At 47.6% G+C, this 22,694-nt stretch overlaps 1 protein-coding gene across 1 annotated transcript in view; it reads left to right on the top strand.

The window, feature by feature from the left end:
• The window catches only part of LOC121847439 (neurexin-1-like), a 103,853-nt gene extending 87,100 nt beyond the window's left edge, over positions 1 to 16,753 (top strand). The window contains exons 8-11 of the mRNA XM_042328470.1: positions 15,068 to 15,195; positions 15,519 to 15,616; positions 16,029 to 16,271; positions 16,633 to 16,753. Of these exons, the coding sequence (XP_042184404.1) occupies positions 15,068 to 15,195; positions 15,519 to 15,616; positions 16,029 to 16,271; positions 16,633 to 16,753 (590 nt within the window). The remainder of the gene's footprint in view (positions 1 to 15,067; positions 15,196 to 15,518; positions 15,617 to 16,028; positions 16,272 to 16,632) is intronic.
• The last annotated feature ends 5,941 nt before the right edge of the window (positions 16,754 to 22,694 follow it).

Below are 22,694 nucleotides of genomic sequence, written 5' to 3'. Positions count from 1 at the left end.
AACACCCGGTATTAGACGCACACACGCACACGCACATGCACACACACACACTCACACACACACACGCACAGTCACGCACACACAGCCCCTCTGAGCCCCCAGTAAAACAGCTCTGTGGTCCCTGTTGATTTGCTTGTCTAAGCAGCAATTTGTTAGCGTGTGTTCTCAGCCAAGGCCCTGGCAATATCACGGTGCAAATTAGTTACGCCCCCTGACCACGTTTACTGCTCCTTCTCCACGAGTGGAAATTACATTAACTGTTTCAGTACTCCATGAAGCCACACAGAGCAGGGCCACACATACACACAAACACACATTCACACATGCATGGACGTACGCACACACACACACACACACACACACACACACACACACACACACACACACACACACACACACACACACACACACACACACACACACACACACACACTCACACTTAACAGTGATACAAAAATATAGAACTGACCTCATTGAAACATTAAGTAAGACCATTCACTTCCTGTATTAACAGTGTTTTGGTGCTTAAAAGTGATTTTGATTGTGTTTCTCTGGGTTTAGGCTGGTAGAGCAATATTTGATTGTGTGCATATATGGGAAAATTGCATGTAAGTCTGTAATATAAAAAAATAGCACTCATATAACATTTCAAAACAATGACTCTTGCTGAATTCCATACCAATTCCTTCCCTTTCACCCTCAGCCCCCTATTTACTCATTGACTCACCCCTCAGCCCCTCTATTTACTCATTCACTCGCTCCCTCAGCCCTCTATTTACTCATTCACTCACCCCTCAGCCCCCTATTTACTCATTGACTCACCCCTCAGCCCTCTATTTACTCATTCACTCGCCCCCTCAGCCCTCTATTTACTCATTGACTCACCCTCAGCCCTCTATTTACTCGTTCACTCACCCCTCAGCCCCTATTTACTCATTGACTCACCCCCTCAGCCCTCTATTTACTCATTCACTCGCCCCTCAGCCCTCTATTTACTCATTGACTCACCCTCAGCCCTCTATTTACTCATTCACTCACCCCTCAGCCCCCTATTTACTCATTGACTCACCCCTCAGCCCTCTATTTACTCATTGACTCACCCCTCAGCCCTCTCTATTTACTCATTGACTCACCCCTCAGCCCTCTATTTACTCATTGACTCACCCCCTCAGCCCCCTATTTACTCATTGACTCACCCCTCAGCCCTCTATTTACTCATTGACTCACCCCTCAGCCCCTATTTACTCATTGACTCACCCCCTCAGCCCCTCTATTTACTCATTGACTCACCCTCAGCCCTCTATTTACTCATTGACTCACCCTCAGCCCTCTATTTACTCATTCACTCACCCCTCAGCCCCCTATTTACTCATTGACTCACCCCTCAGCCCTCTATTTACTCATTCACTCACCCCTCAGCCCCTATTTACTCATTGACTCACCCCCTCAGCCCTCTATTTACTCATTGACTCACCCCCTCAGCCCCTCTATTTACTCATTGACTCACCCCTCAGCCCTCTATTTACTCATTGACTCACCCCTCAGCCCCTATTTACTCATTGACTCACCCCTCAGCCCTCTATTTACTCATTGACTCACCCCTCAGCCCCTATTTACTCATTGACTCACCCCTCAGCCCTCTATTTACTCATTGACTCACCCTCAGCCCTCTATTTACTCATTGACTCACCCCTCAGCCCTCTATTTACTCATTCACTCAGCCCTCTATTTACTCATTCACTCGCCCCTCAGCCCTCTATTTACTCATTGACTCACCCCTCATGGAGTAAACAATAAACAAGTCAATAACACAGTAGACTTTTTTTTGTATAAAAAAGTCTATATACATTGTGTGCAAAAGGCATGAGGAGGTAGGCGAATAATTACAATTTAGCAGATTAACACTGGAGTGATAAATGATCAGATGGTCAAGTGCAGGTAGAGATAATGGTGTGGAAAAGAGCAGAAAAGTAAATAAATAAAAACAGTATGGGGATGAGGTAGGTAAATTGTGTGGGCTATTTACCGATGGACTATGTACAGCTGCAGCGATCGGTTAGCTGCTCAGATAGCAGATGCTTAAAGTTGGTGAGGAAGATAAAAGTCTCCAACTTCAATGAGTTTTGCAGTTCGTTCCAGTCACAGGCAGCAAAGAACTGGAAGGAAAGGCGGCCGAATGAGGTGTTGGCTTTAGGAATGATCAGTGAGATACACCTGCTGGAGCACGTGCAGTGGGTCTGGCGACGAATATGTAGCGAGGGCCAGCCGAGTAGAGCATACAGGTCGCAGTGGTGGGTGGTATAAGGTGCTTTAGTAACAGAGCGGATGGCACTGTGATAAACTGCATCCAGTTTGCTGAGTAGAGTATTGGAAGCCATTTTGTAGATGACATCGCCGAATTCGAGGATCGGTAGGATAGTCAGTTTTACTAGGGTAAGTTTGGCGGCGTGAGTGAAGGAGGCTTTGTTGCGAAATAGAAAGCCGATTAAAATTGAAACATTTGTAGAACACATGATACCGCTGTTCCTTCTCTCTCTATCCTATATTCTCATTTCCCCCTGTGTCAGTAGAAGGTCAGGGCTACTTAAACAGTGGGACCAGCTACAGTACCATCACAGCTGTGGCCTTGTTCATGTTACTGACTAGCCCAGCACCAAGAGGTGAGGAGGGGAGACGAGCGGATGGGCGGAGTGAAGAGGAGAGGAGGAGTTGAGAGGAGAGGGGGAAAGGAGAGAAGAGGAGATAGGAGGGGAGAGGACAGTAGAATCACTGAAGCTGGAGACTCATATCTCCCTCACTAGCTTTAAGCACCAGCTGTCAGACCAACTCACAGATCACTGCACCTGTACATAGCCCATCTGTAAATAGCCCATCCAACTACCTCATCCCAATACTGTATTTATTTATTTTATCTTGCTCCTTTGCACCCCAGTATCTCTACTTACACATTCATCTTCTGCACATCTATTCACTCCAGTGTTTAATTGTTATATTGTAATTACTTCGCCATGGCCTATTTATTGTCTTACCTCCTTATCTTACCTCATTTTCACACACTGTATATATACTTTTTCTACTGTATTATTGACTGTATGTTTGTTTATTCCATGTGTAACTCTGTGTTGTTGTATGTGTCGAACTGCTTTGCTTTATCTTGGCCAGGTCGCAGTTGTAAATGAGAACTTGTTCTCAACTGCCCTACCTGGATAAATAAAGGTGATTTTTTTTTAAGAGTAGTGTAGAGGAGAGAAGAGAAGAGGGGAAAGGGGAGGTGAGGAAAGGGGAGGTGAGGAAAGGGGAGGAGCGAGCGGGGAAAAATGATTGTCAAACAAATAGTTTGACAGCTGTGAATTCATGTGTTTAGGAGTATGAGCACTGACCCACAAACACATTTCCCTATACCCTAGACACCCATCTGAACGACCCAGATACTAAGGAGAAGTCCCTATCTGTTTTATGGCCCTGCTGTAAGCGGCCTGTATGCAGCAAAAATGTGGTCAGAGACCTTCTAGAGCAGCACCGCCCCCTCAAGATTCTGAGCCTGCCTGGCAGGGTTGGTCCTGCAAAGCCAGAGCCCCCTGATGGGAGATCATAATGTACAAGGAAATTATCAAAGCTGCTACTATGGGGGACCATGTGTGTGTTTCAGGGTCTCAGCGGAAGGGGGTATATCTGACCTCCATCACCTAGGTCGTGACAATGGTTAATCAAATTTCCCAATTTCTGCCCATTTTTTGCTCAGTCTTGCAGGCCTTCTCATACAGCTGCAACTGTATATGCATTCATAATCAAGACCTTTCTTGAGATGGGCTCTGGGATGGTGCAACTGTTGAGAATATGATTCTATGGTTGTTGTCGGGGAAAGGGGTTGTGTGTGTGTGTGTGTGTGTGTGTGTGTGTGTGTGTGTGTGTGTGTGTGTGTGTGTGTGTGTGTGTGTGTGTGTGTGTGTGTGTGTGTGTGTGTGTGTGTGTCACAACTGTTGCAAGGGAATGAAAGATGTTAGGGACAATATAGGATGAATCACAATAATTGTTTGCTGAAATAATAATTGCTTGCCATAATGTAATTTTGGTAATGGCGAGACTGATTTGAGGTGAAAAGCCTTTGCATAAACTGCCAACATTACGACAAGTATTAATATCTTATTTTGGAAAATGAGATAAACAGGATTTTAAAAAAAATAATATATATATATATTGTAATATACATACAAATCGAGGTGAGGGCGATGGAAAAGCATTTGGCTGTTGATCTGCTTCTGTTCTGTGGGTGGCACAGTGTCTTTCGAAGAATGGGTCCCGGTCTCTCTGGGGCCATGGGATCCGGGGGTCGGGGCAGTCTGCAAGGGCATTGGGATGACAACCCAACTCGGCATGAGGAGGGGTTTTATTGGGTGGAATAGTGGGGACCAATTGGAGGTTTACTTAGTAGCAATGCAAATATGAAGGTAAAGCTATATAGACAGTAAATCATCATGTTTTAATGGTACGTTTCCAAACATATAATAATAATTTGATAATTAGAATTGAAACTTGAGTCTCATTATGGTAAGAGGTGAAATAAGTATAGCCAGTTGTAATTGTAATGGCTTAGCAGATAATTTTTTTAATTTTTACATTTTTTATTTCACCTTTATTTAACCAGGTAGGCAAGTTGAGAACAAGTTCTCATTTACTATTGCGACCTGGCCAAGATAAAGCAAAGCAGTTCGACAGATACAACGACACAGAGTTACACATGGAGTAAAACAAACATACAGTCAATAATACAGTATAAACAAGTCTATATACGATGTGAGCAAATGAGGTGAGAAGGGAGGTAAAGGCAAAAAAGGCCATGGTGGCAAAGTAAATATAATATAGCAAGTAAAACACTAGAATGGTAGTTTTGCAATAGAAGAATGTGCAAAGTAGAAATAAAAATAATGGGTTGCAAAGGAGCAAAATAAATAAATAAATTAAATACAGTTGGGAAAGAGGTAGTTGTTTGGGCTAAATTATAGGTGGGCTATGTACAGGTGCAGAAATCTGTGAGCTGCTCTGACAGTTGGTGCTTAAAGCTAGTGAGGGAGATAAGTGTTTCCAGTTTCAGAGATTTTTGTAGTTCGTTCCAGTCATTGGCAGCAGGGAACTGGAAGGATAGGCGGCCAAAGAAAGAATTGGTTTTAGGGGTGACTAGAGAGATATACCTGCTGGAGTGTGTGCTACAGGTGGGAGATGCTATGGTGACCAGCGAGCTGAGATAAGGGGGGACTTTACCTAGCAGGGTCTTGTAGATGACATGGAGCCAGTGGGTTTGGCGACGAGTATGAAGCGAGGGCCAGCCAACGAGAGCGTACAGGTCGCAATGGTGGGTAGTATAAGGGGCTTTGGTGACAAAACGGATTGCACTGTGATAGACTGCATCCAATTTGTTGAGTAGGGTATTGGAGGCTATTTTGTAAATGACATCACCAAAGTCCAGGATTGGTAGGATGGTCAGTTTTACAAGGGTATGTTTGGCAGCATGAGTGAAGAATGCTTTGTTGCGAAATAGGAAGCCTAGATTTAACTTTGGATTGGAGATGTTTGATATGGGTCTGGAAGGAGAGTTTACAGTCTAACCAGACACCTAAGTATTTGTAGTTGTCCACGTATTCTAAGTCAGAGCCGTCCAGAGTAGTGATGTTGGACAGGCGGGTAGGTGCAGGTAGCGATCGGTTGAAGAGCATGCATTTAGTTTTACTTGTATTTAAGAGCAATTGGAGGCCACGGAAGGAGAGTTGTATGGCATTGAAGCTTGCCTGGAGGGTTGTTAACACAGTGTCCAAAGAAGGGCCAGAAGTATACAGAATGGTGTCGTCTGTGTAGAGGTGGATCAGAGACTCACCAGCAGCAAGAGCGACCTCATTGATGTATACAGAGAAGAGAGTCGGTCCAAGAATTGAAACCTGTGGCACCCCTATAGAGACTGCCAGAGGTCCGGACAGCAGACCCTCCGATTTGACACACTGAACTCTATCAGAGAAGTAGTTGGTGAACCAGGCGAGGCAATCATTTGAGAAACCAAGGCTGTCGAGTCTGCCGATGAGGATGTGGTGATTGACAGAGTCAAAAGACTTGGCCAGATCAATGAATATGGCTGCACAGTAATGTTTCTTATCGATGGTGGTTAAGATATCGTTTAGGACCTTGAGCGTGGCTGAGGTGCACCCATGACCAGCTCGAAACCAGATTGCATAGCAGAGAAGGTATGGTGAGATTCGAAATGGTCGGTAATCTGTTTGTTGACTTGGCTTTCGAAGACCTTAGAAAGGCATGGTAGGATAGATATAGGTCTGTAGCAGTTTGGTTCAAGAGTGTCCCCCTTTGAAGAGGGGATGACCGCAGCTGCTTTCCAATCTTTGGGAATCTCAGATGACACGAAAGAGAGGTTGAACAGGCTAGTAATAGGGGTGGCAACAATTTCGGCAGATAATTTTAGAAAGAAAGGGTCCAGATTGTCTAGCCCGGCTGATTTGTAGGGGTCCAGATTTTGCAGCTCTTTCAGAACATCAGCTGAACGGATTTGGGAGAAGGAGAAATGGGGAAGGCTTGATAAGGCTTGATAAGGCTTAATAAGAAAAGACAATCAGTATTTACCTGGCTAAAAGAGAAGGAATATAATATCTACTGCTTACATATTCAACAATTTTTATCACGTTCGTTGAAAGGAGTTGACCAAGGCGCAGCGTGAGTAGAGTTCCACATATTTTAATAAACTGAAACTCACCAAAAACAAAACAATAAAGCACAAACGAAACGTGAAGCTACTGGTGTGGACTCAGGCAACTAAATGTAGACAAGATCCCACAAACACAAATGAGGAAATGGCTACCTCAATATGATCCCCAATCATTGACAACGATAAACAGCTGCCTCTGATTGGAAACCATATCAGGCCAACATAGAAATACAATATCACCTAGATGACCCACCCAAGTCACTATCACGCCCCAACCAACACAGAGAAAAAACAGCTTACTATGGTCAGGGCGTGACAATTTTAGATGAGGTTTTATGGAAAAAGGGCTTGGGGGCGAAATATACAGTTGAGGTCAGAAGTTTACATACACCTAGGTTGGAGTTATTAAAACTTGTTTTTCAACCACTCCACAAATGTCTTGTTAATAAACTACAGTTTTGGCAAGTCGGTTAGGACATCTACTTTGTGCATGACACAAGTCATTTTGCCAACAATTGTTTACAGACAGATTATTTCACTTATAATTCACTGTATCACAATTCCGGTGGGTCAGAAGTTTACAGATATTAAGTTCACTGTGCCTTTAAACAGCTTGGAAAATTCCAGAATGTGATGTCATGGCTTCAGAAGCTTCTGATTGGCTAATTAACATAATCTTTGTCAATTAGATGTGTACCTGTGGATGTATTTCAAGGCCTACCTTCAAACGCAGCGCCTCTTTGCTTGACATCATGGGAAAAACAAAAGAAATCATCCAAGACATCAGGAAAACACTTGTAGACCTCCACAAGTCTGGTTCATCATTGGGAGCAATTTCCAAACGGCTCAAAGTACTACGTTCATCTGTACATACAATAGTACGCATGTAGAAACACCATGGGACGACGCAGCCGTCATACCGCTCAGAACGGAGACGCGTTCTTTCTCCTAGAGATGAACGTACTTTGGTGCGAAAAGTGCAAATCAATCCCAGAACAACAGCCAAAGACCTTGTGAAGATGCTGGAGGAAACTGGTACAAAAGTATCTACAGTATATCCACAGTAAAACGAGTCCTATATCAACATGACCTGAAAGGCCGCACAGCAGGGAAGAAGCCACTGCTCCAAAACCACCATAAAAAATGCCAGACTACGGTTTACAACAGCACATGGGGACAAAGATCATACTTTTTGGAGAAATGTCCTCTGGTCTGATGAAACAATATAGAACTGTTTGGCCATAATGACCACTTCTCTGGATTAAAATCAAATAAACACATTTCAGCCACACAATCATTATTTTGTGTGAACCAGAAGCAACAGCAATTATTTGACTCCTTGAAATGGACCTAAACCAATACTGTTGAAGTATGGCAAGACAGGAGACCAAAGCCGCCGGATGTATCATGTTATCAACATTATATTTGCTATCCAATTATCCCTCTAATTAGCAGTATATTGCATCCCTCCCTCCCTCCCTCCCTCCCTCCCTCCCTCCCTCCCTCCCTCCCTCCCTCCCTCCCTCCCTCCCTCCCACCCTCCCTCCCTCCCTCCCTCCCTCCCTCCCCCCTCGCATGCTGTCTTGATCTCTCTCTCTCGCTCCCTCTCCCTCTCTCTTTCCCTCCCTCCCTTTTTTTCTACTGTCTCTCCTCAAGTCTGGGTCGTTGTTCATTGAGAAACTCAAGAGGAGAGGGGAGGGGAGGGGAGGGGAGGGGAGGGGAGGGGAGGGGAGGGGAGGGGAGGGGAGGGGAGGGGAGGGGAGGGGAGGGAGGGGAGAGGAGAGGAGAGCAGAGACACACAGACACACAGACACAGAGACACACAGACACACAGACACAGAGACACACATACACACAGACACAGAGACACAGAGACACAGAGACACAGAGAGTAGAAGAAGGAGGGAGCGAGCAGAGAGAGGAGTGGAGATGAGAGACACAGAGACACACAGACACACAGACACACAGACACACCGACACACAGACACACAGACACAGAGACACAGAGACAGAGAGTAGAAGAAGGAGGGAGTGAGCAGAGAGAGGAGAGGAGATGAGAGACACAGAGACACAGACACACAGACACAGAGACACAGAGACAGAGAGTAGAAGAAGGAGGGAGCGAGCAGAGAGAGGAGAGGAGATGAGAGACACAGAGACACACAGACACACAGACACACAGACACAGAGACACAGAGACAGAGAGTAGAAGAAGGAGGGAGCGAGCAGAGAGAGAGAGAGATGAGAGACACAGAGACACACAGACACACAGACACACAGACACAGAGACACGGAGACAGAGAGTAGAAGAAGGAGGGAGCGAGCAGAGAGAGGAGTGGAGATGAGAGACACAGAGACACACAGACACACAGACACACAGACACACAGACACACAGACACAGAGACACAGAGACAGAGACAGAGAGAGAAGAAAGAGGGAGCGAGCAGAGAGAGGAGTCGAGATGAGAGACACAGAGACACACAGACACACAGACACAGAGACACGGAGACAGAGAGTAGAAGAAGGAGGGAGCGAGCAGAGAGAGGAGTGGAGATGAGAGACACAGAGACACACAGACACACAGACACACAGACACACAGACACACAGACACAGAGACACAGAGACAGAGAGTAGAAGAAAGAGGGAGTGAGCAGAGAGAGGAGAGGAGATGAGAGACACAGAGACACACAGACACAGACACAGAGAGTAGAAGAAGGAGGGAGCAGCAGAGAGAGAGTGGAGATGAGAGACACAGAGACACAGACACACAGACACAGAGACACAGAGACACAGAGACAGAGAGTAGAAGAAGGAGGGAGCGAGCAGAGAGAGGAGTCGAGATGAGAGACACAGAGACACACAGACACACAGACACAGAGACACAGAGACAGAGAGTAGAAGAAGAAGAGAGACACAGAGAGAGGAGTGGAGATGAGAGACACAGAGACACACAGACACACAGACACAGAGACACAGAGACACAGAGACAGAGAGTAGAATAAGGAGGGAGCAGCAGAGAGAGGAGTGGAGATGAGAGACACACAGACACACAGACACAGAGACAGAGAGAGAAGAAGGAGGGAGCGAGCAGAGAGAGGAGTGGAGATGAGAGACACAGAGACACACAGACACACAGACACAGAGACACAGAGACACAGAGACAGAGAGTAGAAGAAGGAGGGAGCGAGCAGAGAGAGGAGTGGAGATGAGAGACACACAGACACACAGACACAGAGACACAGAGACACAGAGACAGAGAGAGAAGAAGGAGGGAGTGAGCAGAGAGAGGAGAGGAGATGAGAGACACAGAGACACACAGACACACAGACACACAGACACACAGACACAGAGACACAGAGACAGAGAGTAGAAGAAGGAGGGAGTGAGCAGAGAGAGGAGTGGAGATGAGAGACACAGAGACACACAGACACAGAGACACAGAGACACAGAGACAGAGAGTAGAAGAAGGAGGGAGCGAGCAGAGAGAGGAGAGGAGATGAGAGACACAGAGACACACAGACACACAGACACACAGACACACAGACACAGAGACACGGAGACAGAGAGTAGAAGAAGGAGGGAGCACAGCAGAGAGAGGAGTGGAGATGAGAGACACAGAGACACACAGACACACAGACACAGAGACACAGAGACAGAGAGTAGAAGAAGGAGGGAGCGAGCAGAGAGAGGAGTGGAGATGAGAGACACACAGACACAGAGACAGAGAGTAGAAGAAGGAGGGAGCGAGCAGAGAGAGGAGTGGAGATGAGAGACACACAGACACAGAGACAGAGAGTAGAAGAAGGAGGGAGCGAGCAGAGAGAGGAGTGGAGATGAGAGACACACAGACACAGAGACAGAGAGTAGAAGAAGGAGGGAGCGAGCAGAGAGAGGAGTGGAGATGAGAGACACACAGACACAGAGACAGAGAGTAGAAGAAGGAGGGAGCGAGCAGAGAGAGGAGTCGAGATGAGAGACACAGAGACACACAGACACACAGACACAGAGACACAGAGACACAGAGACAGAGAGTAGAAGAAGGAGGGAGCGAGCAGAGAGAGGAGTGGAGATGAGAGACACACAGACACACAGACACACAGACACAGAGACACAGAGACACAGAGACAGAGAGTAGAAGAAGGAGGGAGTGAGCAGAGAGAGGAGAGGAGATGAGAGACACAGAGACACACACACACACAGACACAGAGAGTAGAAGAAGGAGGGAGCGAGCAGAGAGAGGAGTGGAGATGAGAGACACAGAGACACACAGACACAGAGACACAGAGACACAGAGACACAGAGACAGAGAGTAGAAGAAGGAGGGAGTGAGCAGAGAGAGGAGAGGAGATGAGAGACACAGAGACACAGAGACAGAGAGTAGAAGAAGGAGGAGCGAGCAGAGAGAGGAGTGGAGATGAGACACACAGACACACAGACACACAGACACAGAGACACAGAGACACAGAGACAGAGAGTAGAAGAAGGAGGGAGTGAGCAGAGAGAGGAGAGGAGATGAGAGACACAGAGACACACAGACACACAGACACACAGGCACACAGACACAGAGACACATAGACAGAGAGTAGAAGAAGGAGGGAGTGAGAGCAGAGAGAGGAGTGGAGATGAGAGACACACAGACACACAGACACACAGACACAGAGACACAGAGACACAGAGACAGAGAGTAGAAGAAGGAGGGAGCGAGCAGAGAGAGGAGTGGAGATGAGAGACACAGAGACACACAGACACACAGACACAGAGACACAGAGACACAGAGACAGAGAGTAGAAGAAGGAGGGAGCGAGCAGAGAGATGAGTGGAGATGAGAGACACAGAGACACACAGACACACAGACACACATACACAGAGACACAGAGACACACAGACACACAGACACAGAGACACAGAGACACAGAGACACAGAGACACAGAGACAGAGAGTAGAAGAAGGAGGGAGCGAGCAGAGAGAGGAGTGGAGATGAGAGACACAGAGACACACAGACACAGAGACACAGAGACACAGAGTAGAAGAAGGAGGGAGCGAGCAGAGAGAGGAGTGGAGATGAGAGACACAGAGACACACAGACACACAGACACAGAGACACAGAGACAGAGAGTAGAAGAAGGAGGGAGTGAGCAGAGAGAGGAGTGGAGATGAGAGACACAGAGACACACAGACACACAGACACACAGACACAGACACAGAGAGTAGAAGAAGGAGGGAGCGAGCAGAGAGAGGAGTGGAGATGAGAGACACAGAGACACACAGACACACAGACACACAGACACAGACACAGAGAGTAGAAGAAGGAGGGAGTGAGCAGAGAGAGGAGAGGAGATGAGAGACACAGAGACACAGAGACAGAGAGTAGAAGAAGGAGGGAGCGAGCAGAGAGAGGAGTGGAGATGAGACACACAGACACACAGACACACAGACACAGAGACACAGAGACACAGAGACAGAGAGTAGAAGAAGGAGGGAGTGAGCAGAGAGAGGAGAGGAGATGAGAGACACAGAGACACACAGACACACAGACACACAGGCACACAGACACAGAGACACATAGACAGAGAGTAGAAGAAGGAGGGAGTGAGCAGAGAGAGGAGTGGAGATGAGAGACACACAGACACACAGACACACAGACACAGAGACACAGAGACACAGAGACAGAGAGTAGAAGAAGGAGGGAGCGAGCAGAGAGAGGAGTGGAGATGAGAGACACAGAGACACACAGACACACAGACACAGAGACACAGAGACACAGAGACAGAGAGTAGAAGAAGGAGGGAGCGAGCAGAGAGATGAGTGGAGATGAGAGACACAGAGACACACAGACACACAGACACACATACACAGAGACACAGAGACACACAGACACACAGACACAGAGACACAGAGACACAGAGACACAGAGACAGAGAGTAGAAGAAGGAGGGAGCGAGCAGAGAGAGGAGTGGAGATGAGAGACACAGAGACACACAGACACAGAGACACAGAGACACAGAGTAGAAGAAGGAGGGAGCGAGCAGAGAGAGGAGTGGAGATGAGAGACACAGAGACACACAGACACACAGACACAGAGACACAGAGACAGAGAGTAGAAGAAGGAGGGAGTGAGCAGAGAGAGAGTGGAGATGAGAGACACAGAGACACACAGACACACAGACACACAGACACAGACACAGAGAGTAGAAGAAGGAGGGAGCGAGCAGAGAGAGGAGTGGAGATGAGAGACACAGAGACACACAGACACACAGACACACAGACACAGACACAGAGAGTAGAAGAAGGAGGGAGCGAGCAGAGAGAGGAGAGGAGATGAGAGACACAGAGACACACAGACACACAGACACAGAGTAGAAGAAGGAGGGAGCGAGCAGAGAGAGGAGAGGAGATGAGAGACACAGAGACACACAGACACACAGACACAGAGTAGAAGAAGGAGGGAGCGAGCAGAGAGAGGAGAGGAGATGAGAGACACAGAGACACAGAGACAGAGAGTAGAAGAAGGAGGGAGCGAGCAGAGAGAGGAGTGGAGATGAGAGACACAGAGACACACAGACACACAGACACAGAGACACAGAGACAGAGAGTAGAAGAAGGAGGGAGTGAGCAGAGAGAGGAGTGGAGATGAGAGACACAGAGACACACAGACACAGACACAGAGAGTAGAAGAAGGAGGGAGCGAGCAGAGAGAGGAGTGGAGATGAGAGACACAGAGACACAGAGACACAGAGACAGAGAGTAGAAGAAGGAGGGAGCGAGCAGAGAGAGGAGTTTAGAGCAGAGAGAGGAGAGGAGAGCAGAGAGAGGAGTTTAGAGCAGAGAGAGGAGAGGAGATGAGAGACACACAGACACACAGACACAGACACAGAGAGTAGAAGAAGGAGGGAGCGAGCAGAGAGAGGAGAGGAGAGCAGAGAGAGTAGTTTAGAGCAGAGAGAGGAGAGGAGAGCAGAGAGAGGAGTTTAGAGCAGAGAGAGGAGTTTAGAGCAGAGAGAGGAGAGTAGAGCAGAGAGAGGAGTTTAGAGCAGAGAGAGGAGTTTAGAGCAGAGAGAGGAGTTTAGAGCAGAGAGAGGAGAGTAGAGCAGTGAGAGGAGTTTAGAGCAGAGAGAGGAGAGGAGATGAGAGACACAAAGATACACAGACAGAGAGACAGAGAGTAGAAGAAGGAGGGAGCGAGCAGAGAGAGGAGTTGAGAGGAGAGTAGAGCAGAGAGATGAGTTTAGAGCAGAGAGAGGAGAGGAGAGCAGAGAGAGGAGAGTAGAGCAGAGAGAGGAGTTTAGAGCAGAGAGATGAGTTTAGAGCAGAGAGAGGAGAGGAGAGCAGAGAGAGGAGAGTAGAGCAGAGAGAGGAGTTTAGAGCAGAGAGATGAGTTTAGAGCAGAGAGAGGAGAGGAGAGCAGAGAGAGGAGAGTAGAGCAGAGAGAGGAGAGTAGAGCAGAGAGATGAGTTTAGAGCAGAGAGAGGAGAGTAGAGCAGAGAGAGGAGTTTAGAGCAGAGAGAGGAGTTTAGAGCAGAGAGAGGAGAGGAGATGAGAGACACAGAGATACACAGACAGAGAGACAGAGAGTAGAAGAAGGAGGGAGCGAGCAGAGAGAGGAGAGGAGAGTAGAGCAGAGAGATGAGTTTAGAGCAGAGAGAGGAGAGGAGAGGAGGATAGGGAAGGAAGGAATTGCAGCGTTCACATATAAACATAACACTTTGAAAAGTGATGATTTTCTCCTCATGTAAACCCATTTAAGCATCCAGGATTTTCATGTAAATGCCAAAAACGCATTTACATAAAGTTTCCTGTGTTAGATAATTAAAACGGAAAATAGAAAAAGCCCGTTCAAACATGGAAAGTGTTGGTCCCATGTATTATGGGCAGAAATATAAGACCCCAGAAATGTTTCATATTTCTCTCAAATGTTGAGCACACATTTTTTATATTCCTGTTCGTGAGCATTTCTCCTTTGCCTAGATAATCCATCCCCCTGACAGGTGTTGTCACGATCGTCGTAAGCATACTCGGACCAAAGCGCAGTGCCATATGGGTTCCACATGTTTATTCAACGAAACGCAAAAAAACAATAAAGAATAAATGAAATGTGACATTCTGGAGTGCTGACACGCAACAACACAAAACAAGATCCCACAAAAAACATTGGGGAAATGGCTGCCTAAATATTATCCCCAATCAGAGACAACACTAAACAGCAGCCTCTGATTGGGAACCATACCAGGCCAACATACAAATATAACATCCTAGATTACCCACCCTAGTCACAACCCGACCTAACCAAAATAGAGAATAAAAAGGTGCGGACTCCGGACGCAAAACCTGACTCTATAGGGGAGGGTCCGGGTGGGCATCTAGCGTCGGTGGCAGCTCCGGTGCGGGGCGAAGTACCCACTGCGCTCGCAGATCTGCCAGCATCGGTGGCGGCTCTGGTGTGGGACGAAGAACCCGCTCATCCCGCGGATCCAGCATCGGTGGCGGCTCTGGTACGGGACTCTGCCCCGCCCAGACCATGGGTCCGGCTATGGAGCTGAGTTGGCCGCCGTGCCTGGACTGAACACCGGCGCAGAGGAAGGCTCCTGCCTTGGAGCGGGACTGGATAACGTGCCTAGACTGGGCATCGGTGCAGAGGGAGTCTCCTGCCATGGAGCGGGACTGGATGGCGTGCCTGGACTGGGCACCGGCACAGAGGAAGTCTCTGGCCATGGAGCTGGACTGGACACCGCACCCGGACTGAGTACTGGCGAAGAGGGAGGCTCCTGCCGTGGAGCGGGACTGGATACCGTGCCTAGACTGGGTATTGGCGCAGAGGAAGGCTCCTGCCCTGGAGCTGGAAGCTCTGGACAGTGAACCATCGCAGGAGGTTCCAGACCGTGGACCGTTGCAGCAGGTTCCGGACCGTGGACCGTCGCAGGAGGTTCCGGACCGTGGACCGTCGCAGGAGGTTCTGGACTGTGGACCATCGCAGGAGGTTCCGGACTGTGGACCATCGCAAGAGGTTCCGGACTGTGTACCGTCGCAGGAGGTTCCGGACTGTGTACCGTCGCAGGAGGTTCCGGACTGTGTACCGTCGCAGGAGGTTCCCAACTGTGGACCGTCGCAGGAGGTTCCGGACCGTGGACCGTCGCAGGAGGTCCCTGACCGTGGACCGTCGCAGAAGGTTACGGACTGTGTACCGTCGCAGGAGGTTCCGGGCTGTGTACCGTCGCAGGAGGTTCCGGACTGTGTACCGTCGCAGGAGGTTCCGGACTGTGTACCGTCGCAGGAGGTTCCGGACTGTGTACCGTCGCAGGAGGTTCCCGACTGTGGACCGTCGCAGGAGGTTCCCGACTGTGTACCGTCGCAGGAGGTTCCGGACTGTGGACCGTCGCAGGAGGTCCCGGACCGTGGACCGCCGCAGGAGGTCCCGGACCGTGACCGTCGCAGGAGGTCCCGACCGTGGACTGCCGCAGGAGGTCCCGGACCGTGGACCGCCGCAGGAGGTCCCGGACCGTGGACCGTCGCAGGAGGTCCCGGACCGTGTACCGTCGCAGGAGGTCCCGACCGTGGACCGTCGCAGGAGGTTCCGGACTGTGTACCGTCGCAGGAGGTTCGGACTGTGTACCGTCGCAGGAGGTTCCGGACTGTGTACCGTCGCAGGAGGTTCCGGCCTGTGGACCGTCGCAGGAGGTTCCGGACTGTGGACCGTCGCCGGAAGCTCTGGACTGTGAACCGTCGCCGGAAGCTCTGGACTGTGAACCGTCGCCGGAAGCTCTGAACTGGGGACCGTCGCCGGAAGCTCTGGACTGGGGACCGTTGCCGGAAGCTCTGGACTTGGGATGCGCACTGGAGGCCGATTGTGTGGAGCCAGAACAGATGGCACCGGACTGGGAAGGTGCACTGGAGGTCTGGTTCATAGAGCCGTCACAAATGGTCCCGGACAGTTGCGGGGAGTTGGCACAGGACGTACAGGGCTGTGGAGGCGTACCGGAGACCTGGTGCATGGAGCCGGCACAGTTTTACCAGACTGCTAGCACGCTCTTCAGGACGAGTACGGAGAGCTGACTGAGGTGGCATCAAACAGATAATACGCTCCTTAGGGTGAATGTTGTGCATAATACACCAACACAACAACTCTCTCATTTCTCTCTCCCCCAATTTCTCCATCAACTCACTGATGGTCTCTGACTCTCTCCGTTCACTCTCCTCCAATTTCTCCCTCTTCTCCCAAACTGGCTCTGGTTCACTCCCGGCTACGCCGACCACCCCGTGTGCCACCCCCAAAAAATTTGGACTGTCTTTTCGGCTTTCTATGTGGCCGCGAACCCCGGCATCGTCGCTGTCCTCCCTTCTCTATTGCGTCTGCTTCCAAGGAAGGCTTTCGTCTCCTCCTTGATCTCCTCCCAAGCCCAGGATACCTTCTCCTCCTCCTCGCTGCTTGGTCCTGTTGTGGTGGGATCTTCTGTTACGATCGTCGTAAGCATACTCGGACCAAAGCGCAGTGCGATATGGGTCCCACATGTTTATTCAATGAAACGCAAAACAAACAATAAAGAATAAACTAAATGTGACGTTCTGGAGTGCTCACAGGCAACAACACAAAAACAAGATACCACAAAAACAGTGGGGAAATGGCTGCCTAAATATGATCCCCAATCAGAGACAGCGCTAAACAGCTGCCTCGGATTGGTAACCATACCAAGCCAACATAGAAATAAAACAACCTACATTACCCACCCTAGTCACAGTCACACCCGACCTAACCAAAATAGAGAATAAAAGGGCTCTCTATGGTCAGGGCGTGACAGGTGGGGCATATCAATAAGCTGATACATGGCATGATCATTACTAAGTCCACTCTAAAATGTGCTGTTTTGTCACACAACACGATGCCACATTTGTCTCAAGTTTTGAGGGAGGGTGCAATTTGCATGCCGGCTTCGGTAATGTCCACCAGAGCTGTTGCCAGAGAATTGAATGTTAATTTCTCCACCATAAGGTGCCTTCGACATTGTTTTAGAGAACTTGAGGTTAATGTTCCTGAAACATCACAAATATCATGAGACATATCCCCAATGTTTCTGTTTATGGAGTAAACAAGGATGCCAGTTGGATGTAGTATTTTATAATCTCCTGTTATTGCTATGTGCTAGTCAAGCCTCCCTAAAGTTTACCCAGTTTCCGGTTTCAAACACACTCAGACACTCCTTAGAACATAGTCGACATGAAAGCAATGCACACCACAACACACCTGCACACAATGCACGATAACACAACACACCTCAACACAACACACCTCAACATACCACAACACACTTCAACACACCACAATGCACCTCAACGCACCTCAACACACCACAACACACATCAACACACCACAACCAAAATACACCACAACACACCTCAACACAACAATCCACAGCACAAAACACCCACACCACATCATAACCAAAACACACCACACCAAAACACACCACAACACACCTCAACACACTACACCACACCACAACACACCACACCAGAAAACACCACAACACACCTTAACACATCACAACAGACCACAACACAACAGCAACACTCGGGCCAAGTCCTTCTTTCAGGGTTGTATGTAATGTGGCTGGTCAATCGGTGGCAAAGGTTGTTCACCTGTCTATGAACAACTTGAATCAAAAACAGAGTCTATAGTGTCTGAAACTAGAGTCAAAATATGATTTAAAAAATATATGGTGTTAAAGTATGTAAAATATACTGTGTCCATAAAATGTGTATAGGTTCAGAACTCTGGTGAAACATCATGGTTAAACATCTATGGCAAATAGAAAACTGGATGGTGTTTAGAGATAGATGGGAGGCGTTGAGGGTAGCTGAAGTATGGGACTAAAAACAAACAAAAGATAACTATTGTAAAATATACTGTGTCTGTAAAATGCATATAGTATAAGCTGGAATTCGAAGCCTAAGTATTGTAGTCCATTAGTTTACTCTAACTAGAGGAGGGATGGTAGGGTTAGCGGAAATAATAAAGGAAAACCTTTTTTTTTTTAATGTTTGTGGTAGATCAGCTTTAATATTGATATAGATTGTAGCTTGTATAGATTGTAGCTTACAGTGGCTTGTAAAAGTATTCACCCCTTGGTGAACCTCCGTCCCAGTCTAAAATCTCTGGAAGACTGAAGCAGTTTTCCCTGAATACTTTCCCTGCATTTAGCGCCATCCATCATTCCTTCAATTCTGACCGGTTTCCCCAGTGCCTGCCGATGAAAAACTTCCCCACAGCATGATGCTGCCACCACCATGCTTCACTGTGGGGATGGTGTTCTCTGGGTGATGAGAGGTGTTGGGTTTGCGCCAGACATTTTCCTTGATGGCCAAAAAGCTCAATTTTAGACTCATCTGACCAGAGTACCTTCTTCCATATGTTTGGGGACTCTCCCACATGCCTTTTGGCGAACACCAAACATGTTTGCTTATTTTTTTCCTTTAAGCAATAGCTTTTTTTCTGGCCACTCTTCCATAAGGCCCAGCTCTGTGGAGTGTACTGCTTAAAGTGGTCTCTACCTTTATTTATCTAGGCAAGTCAGTTAAGAACCAATTCTTATTTTCCATTGTTGAAGTGGCTAGTGATTTCAAGTCTATGTATGGGGACACCAGCCTCTAATGTGCTAGTGATTACTATTTAACAGTCTGATGGCCTTGAGACAGAAGCTGTTTTTCAATCTCTCAGCCGCAGCTTTGATGCACTTGTACTGACCTCGCCTTCTGGATGATAGCGGGATGAACAGGCAGTGGCTCGGGGGTTGTGGTCCTTGATGATCTTTTTGGCCTTCCTGTGACATCGGGTGTCCTGGAGGCAGGTAGTTTCCCCCTGGTGATGCGTTGGGCAGACCGCACTACCCTCTGGAGAGCCCTGCGGTTGCGGGCGGTGCCGTTGCCATACATTGAGGTCATACAGCCGGACAGAATGGTCTCAAATGTGCAACTGTAAAAGTATGTGAGGATTTTAGGTTCCAAAACTAATTTCTTCAGCCTCCTGAGGTTGAAGAGGCGCTGTTGCACATTTTTTACCACACTGTCTGTGTGGGTGGATCATTGCAGTTTGTCAGTGATGTGTACGCCGAGGAACTTGAAGCTTTCCACCTTCTCCACTGTGGTCCCATCAATGTGGATAGGGGTGGTGCTCCCTCTGCTGTTTGCTGAAGTCCACAATCAGCTCCGTTGTTTTTTTGACATTGGGTGAGAGGTTATTTTCCTGGTACCACACTCCCACCACACTCTCGTCATTGTTGGTAATCAGGCCTAATACTGTTGTGTCATCTGCAAACTTGATGATTAAGTTGGAGGCGTGCGTGGCCACGCAGACATGGGTGGACAGGGAGTACAGGATGGGGCTGGGAGTACACTTGTGGGGCACCAGTGTTGAGAATCAGCGAAGTGGAGGTGTTGTTTCCGACCTTCACTATCTGGGGGTGGCCCGTCAGAAAGTCCAGGATCCAGTTGCACAGGGCGGCGTTCACAGGGCCTCAAGCTTAATGATGAGCTTGGAGGGTACTATGGTGTTGAATGCTGTGCTATAGCCAATGAACATCATGCTTACATAGGTATTATTCTTGTCCAGATGGGATAGGGCAGTGTGCAGTGCGATGGAGATTGCATCGTCTGATGATCTATTGGGCTGTCTGAGCCATTGGAATGCGACTCCACTTAGTATCTATACTTACGTTTTACCTGTTTGATTGCCTTATGGAGAGAATAACTACACTGTGGGTACAACATATCCTGTACACTTCCTGATAAACTCAGTCACCATATTTGTGTATTCGTCTATGTTGTTCTCGGAGGCTACCCTGAACATATCCTAGTCCACTTGATCAAAACAATCTTGAACCGTGGATTCCGATTTGGTCAGACCAGTCCTTACCACGGATATTTCCTGTTGGTTTCTTCCTACAGGAAGGGAGGAGCAAAACAGAGTCATGATCAGATTTGCCGAAGGGAGGGCGAGGGAGGGCCTTGTAGGCATCCCGGAAGTTAGAGATACAGTGGTCTAGTGTTTTCGGAGCATGAATACTACAGTCAATGTCTTGGTAGAAATGTTTCTCAAATTTGCTATGTTCAAATCCACAGCCACAATAAATACGGCCTCAGGGTATGTGGTTTCCAGTTTGCAGTGAAGTTATTTGAGGGCCATCGGTGTAGGGGGAATATACACGGCTGTGACTATAACCAAAGATAATTCTCTTGGGAGGTAATATGATCGGCATGTGATTGTGAGGTATTCTAGGTCGGGTAAACAAAAGGACGAAGGATCCGATTTGTGAAAGTCCTGGTCCTATTCCTGGTCGTAATGCTGGTAATGATGGTGAATTACCACCCATCTGATATCCAAAGTTCTTCCCGGATTTATCTAATAACACAAAAATTACACTGTAAGAATATTTTCATTTTAAATGTTTTAATTTTTGATTTAACCTTTATTTAACTAGGCAAGTCAGTTAATACTTCTAAGGGCTGAGATCCAGGACGGGATCAATATGATAACAGCCAGTGAACGGGATCAATATGACAACAGCCAGTGAAAGTGCAGGGCGCCAAATTCAAAACAACAGAAATCTCATAATTAAAATCCCTCAAACATACAAGTACGTATCTTATACCATTTGAAAGGTAATCTTGTTGTTAATCCCACCACAGTGTCCGATTTCAAATAGGCTTTACAGCAAAAGCACCACAAACAATTTTGTTAGGTCAGAGCCAAGTCACAGAAAAACACAGCTATTTTTCGCAGTCACAAAATCAGAAATAGAGATAGAATTAATCACAAACCTTTGACGATCTTCATCAGATGACACTGTTTTTTTGTTCGATAATGTCCATCATTTATGGCCAAATAGCTTCTTTTGTTAGGGCATTTGCTAAACAAATCCAAAAGCTCATTCTGGTCCAGCCGAACGTCGGACGAAAAGTTCAGTTACAGCCCGCAGAAACTTGTCAAACTAAGTATAGAATCAATCTTTAGGATGTTTTTATCATAAATCTTCAATAATGTTCCAACTGGAGAATTCCTGTCTGTAGAAATGGAACGAGAGCTAACTCTCTCGTGACCGCGCCTCAGAACCTGTGGCACTCTGCCAGACACCTGACTCATTCCTCTCTCATTCGGTCCCACTTCACAGAAGAAGCATGAAACAATGTTCTGTTGACTGTTGACATCTAGTGGAAGCCTTAGGAAGTGCAACATAACCATAACCAATAACCACTGTATCTATAATAATAGGGGCTGAGTTTTAAAAAAAACTACAAGCCTCAGATTTCCCACTTCCTGGTTGGATTTTTCTCAGGTTTTCCCCTGCCATATGAGTTCTGTTATACTCACAGACATCATTAAAACAGTTTTAGAAACTTCATAGTGTTTTCTATCCAATACAACTATGCATATATTAGCATCTGGCACAGAGTAGCAGGCAGTTTACTCTGGGCACCTTATTCAGACAAGCTACTCAATACTGCCCCTCTGTCACCAAGAAGTTAATCACCACTTCATTAAGTCAGGATTCCTATTTGACTCAGCCATGCCTCCTTGCCCGTCCAACAATTCCTCTTCTCCCACCCCATCTAATGTGACTATCCCCGATGCTTCTCCCTCTTTTTCCCCTGCCCTGCTACAAAGTTTCTACCTGCAGGCAGTCACTGAGTTTGAGGTGGTAAAGGAGATCCTTAAACTTAGACCATTTCTTCTTTAAGGTTGCTGTCCTTATCATCGCCGAGCATATCTCCACATTTTTTAACCTGTCTCTCCTTTCTGGGGAGGTTACCATTGCTTGGAGGTCAGCCAGGGATTGTCCTTTTTTTAAAGAGGTCAAGATGATCTTAACTGTTATAGGCCTATTTCTATTTTGCCCTGTTTATCAAAACCTACTAGTATTTTCTACTACTTCTAGGACACATCACGGCACTCTATACTCCTCTGTAAACTGGTCATCTCTGTGTACCCATCGTAAGACCCACT

Source organism: Oncorhynchus tshawytscha, linkage group LG01 (assembly GCF_018296145.1).
Source record: "Oncorhynchus tshawytscha isolate Ot180627B linkage group LG01, Otsh_v2.0, whole genome shotgun sequence".
NCBI classification, from domain to species: domain Eukaryota; kingdom Metazoa; phylum Chordata; class Actinopteri; order Salmoniformes; family Salmonidae; genus Oncorhynchus; species Oncorhynchus tshawytscha.
Note: the sequence above shows the minus strand (reverse complement) of the source record. Positions and strands in the feature narration are given on the sequence as shown.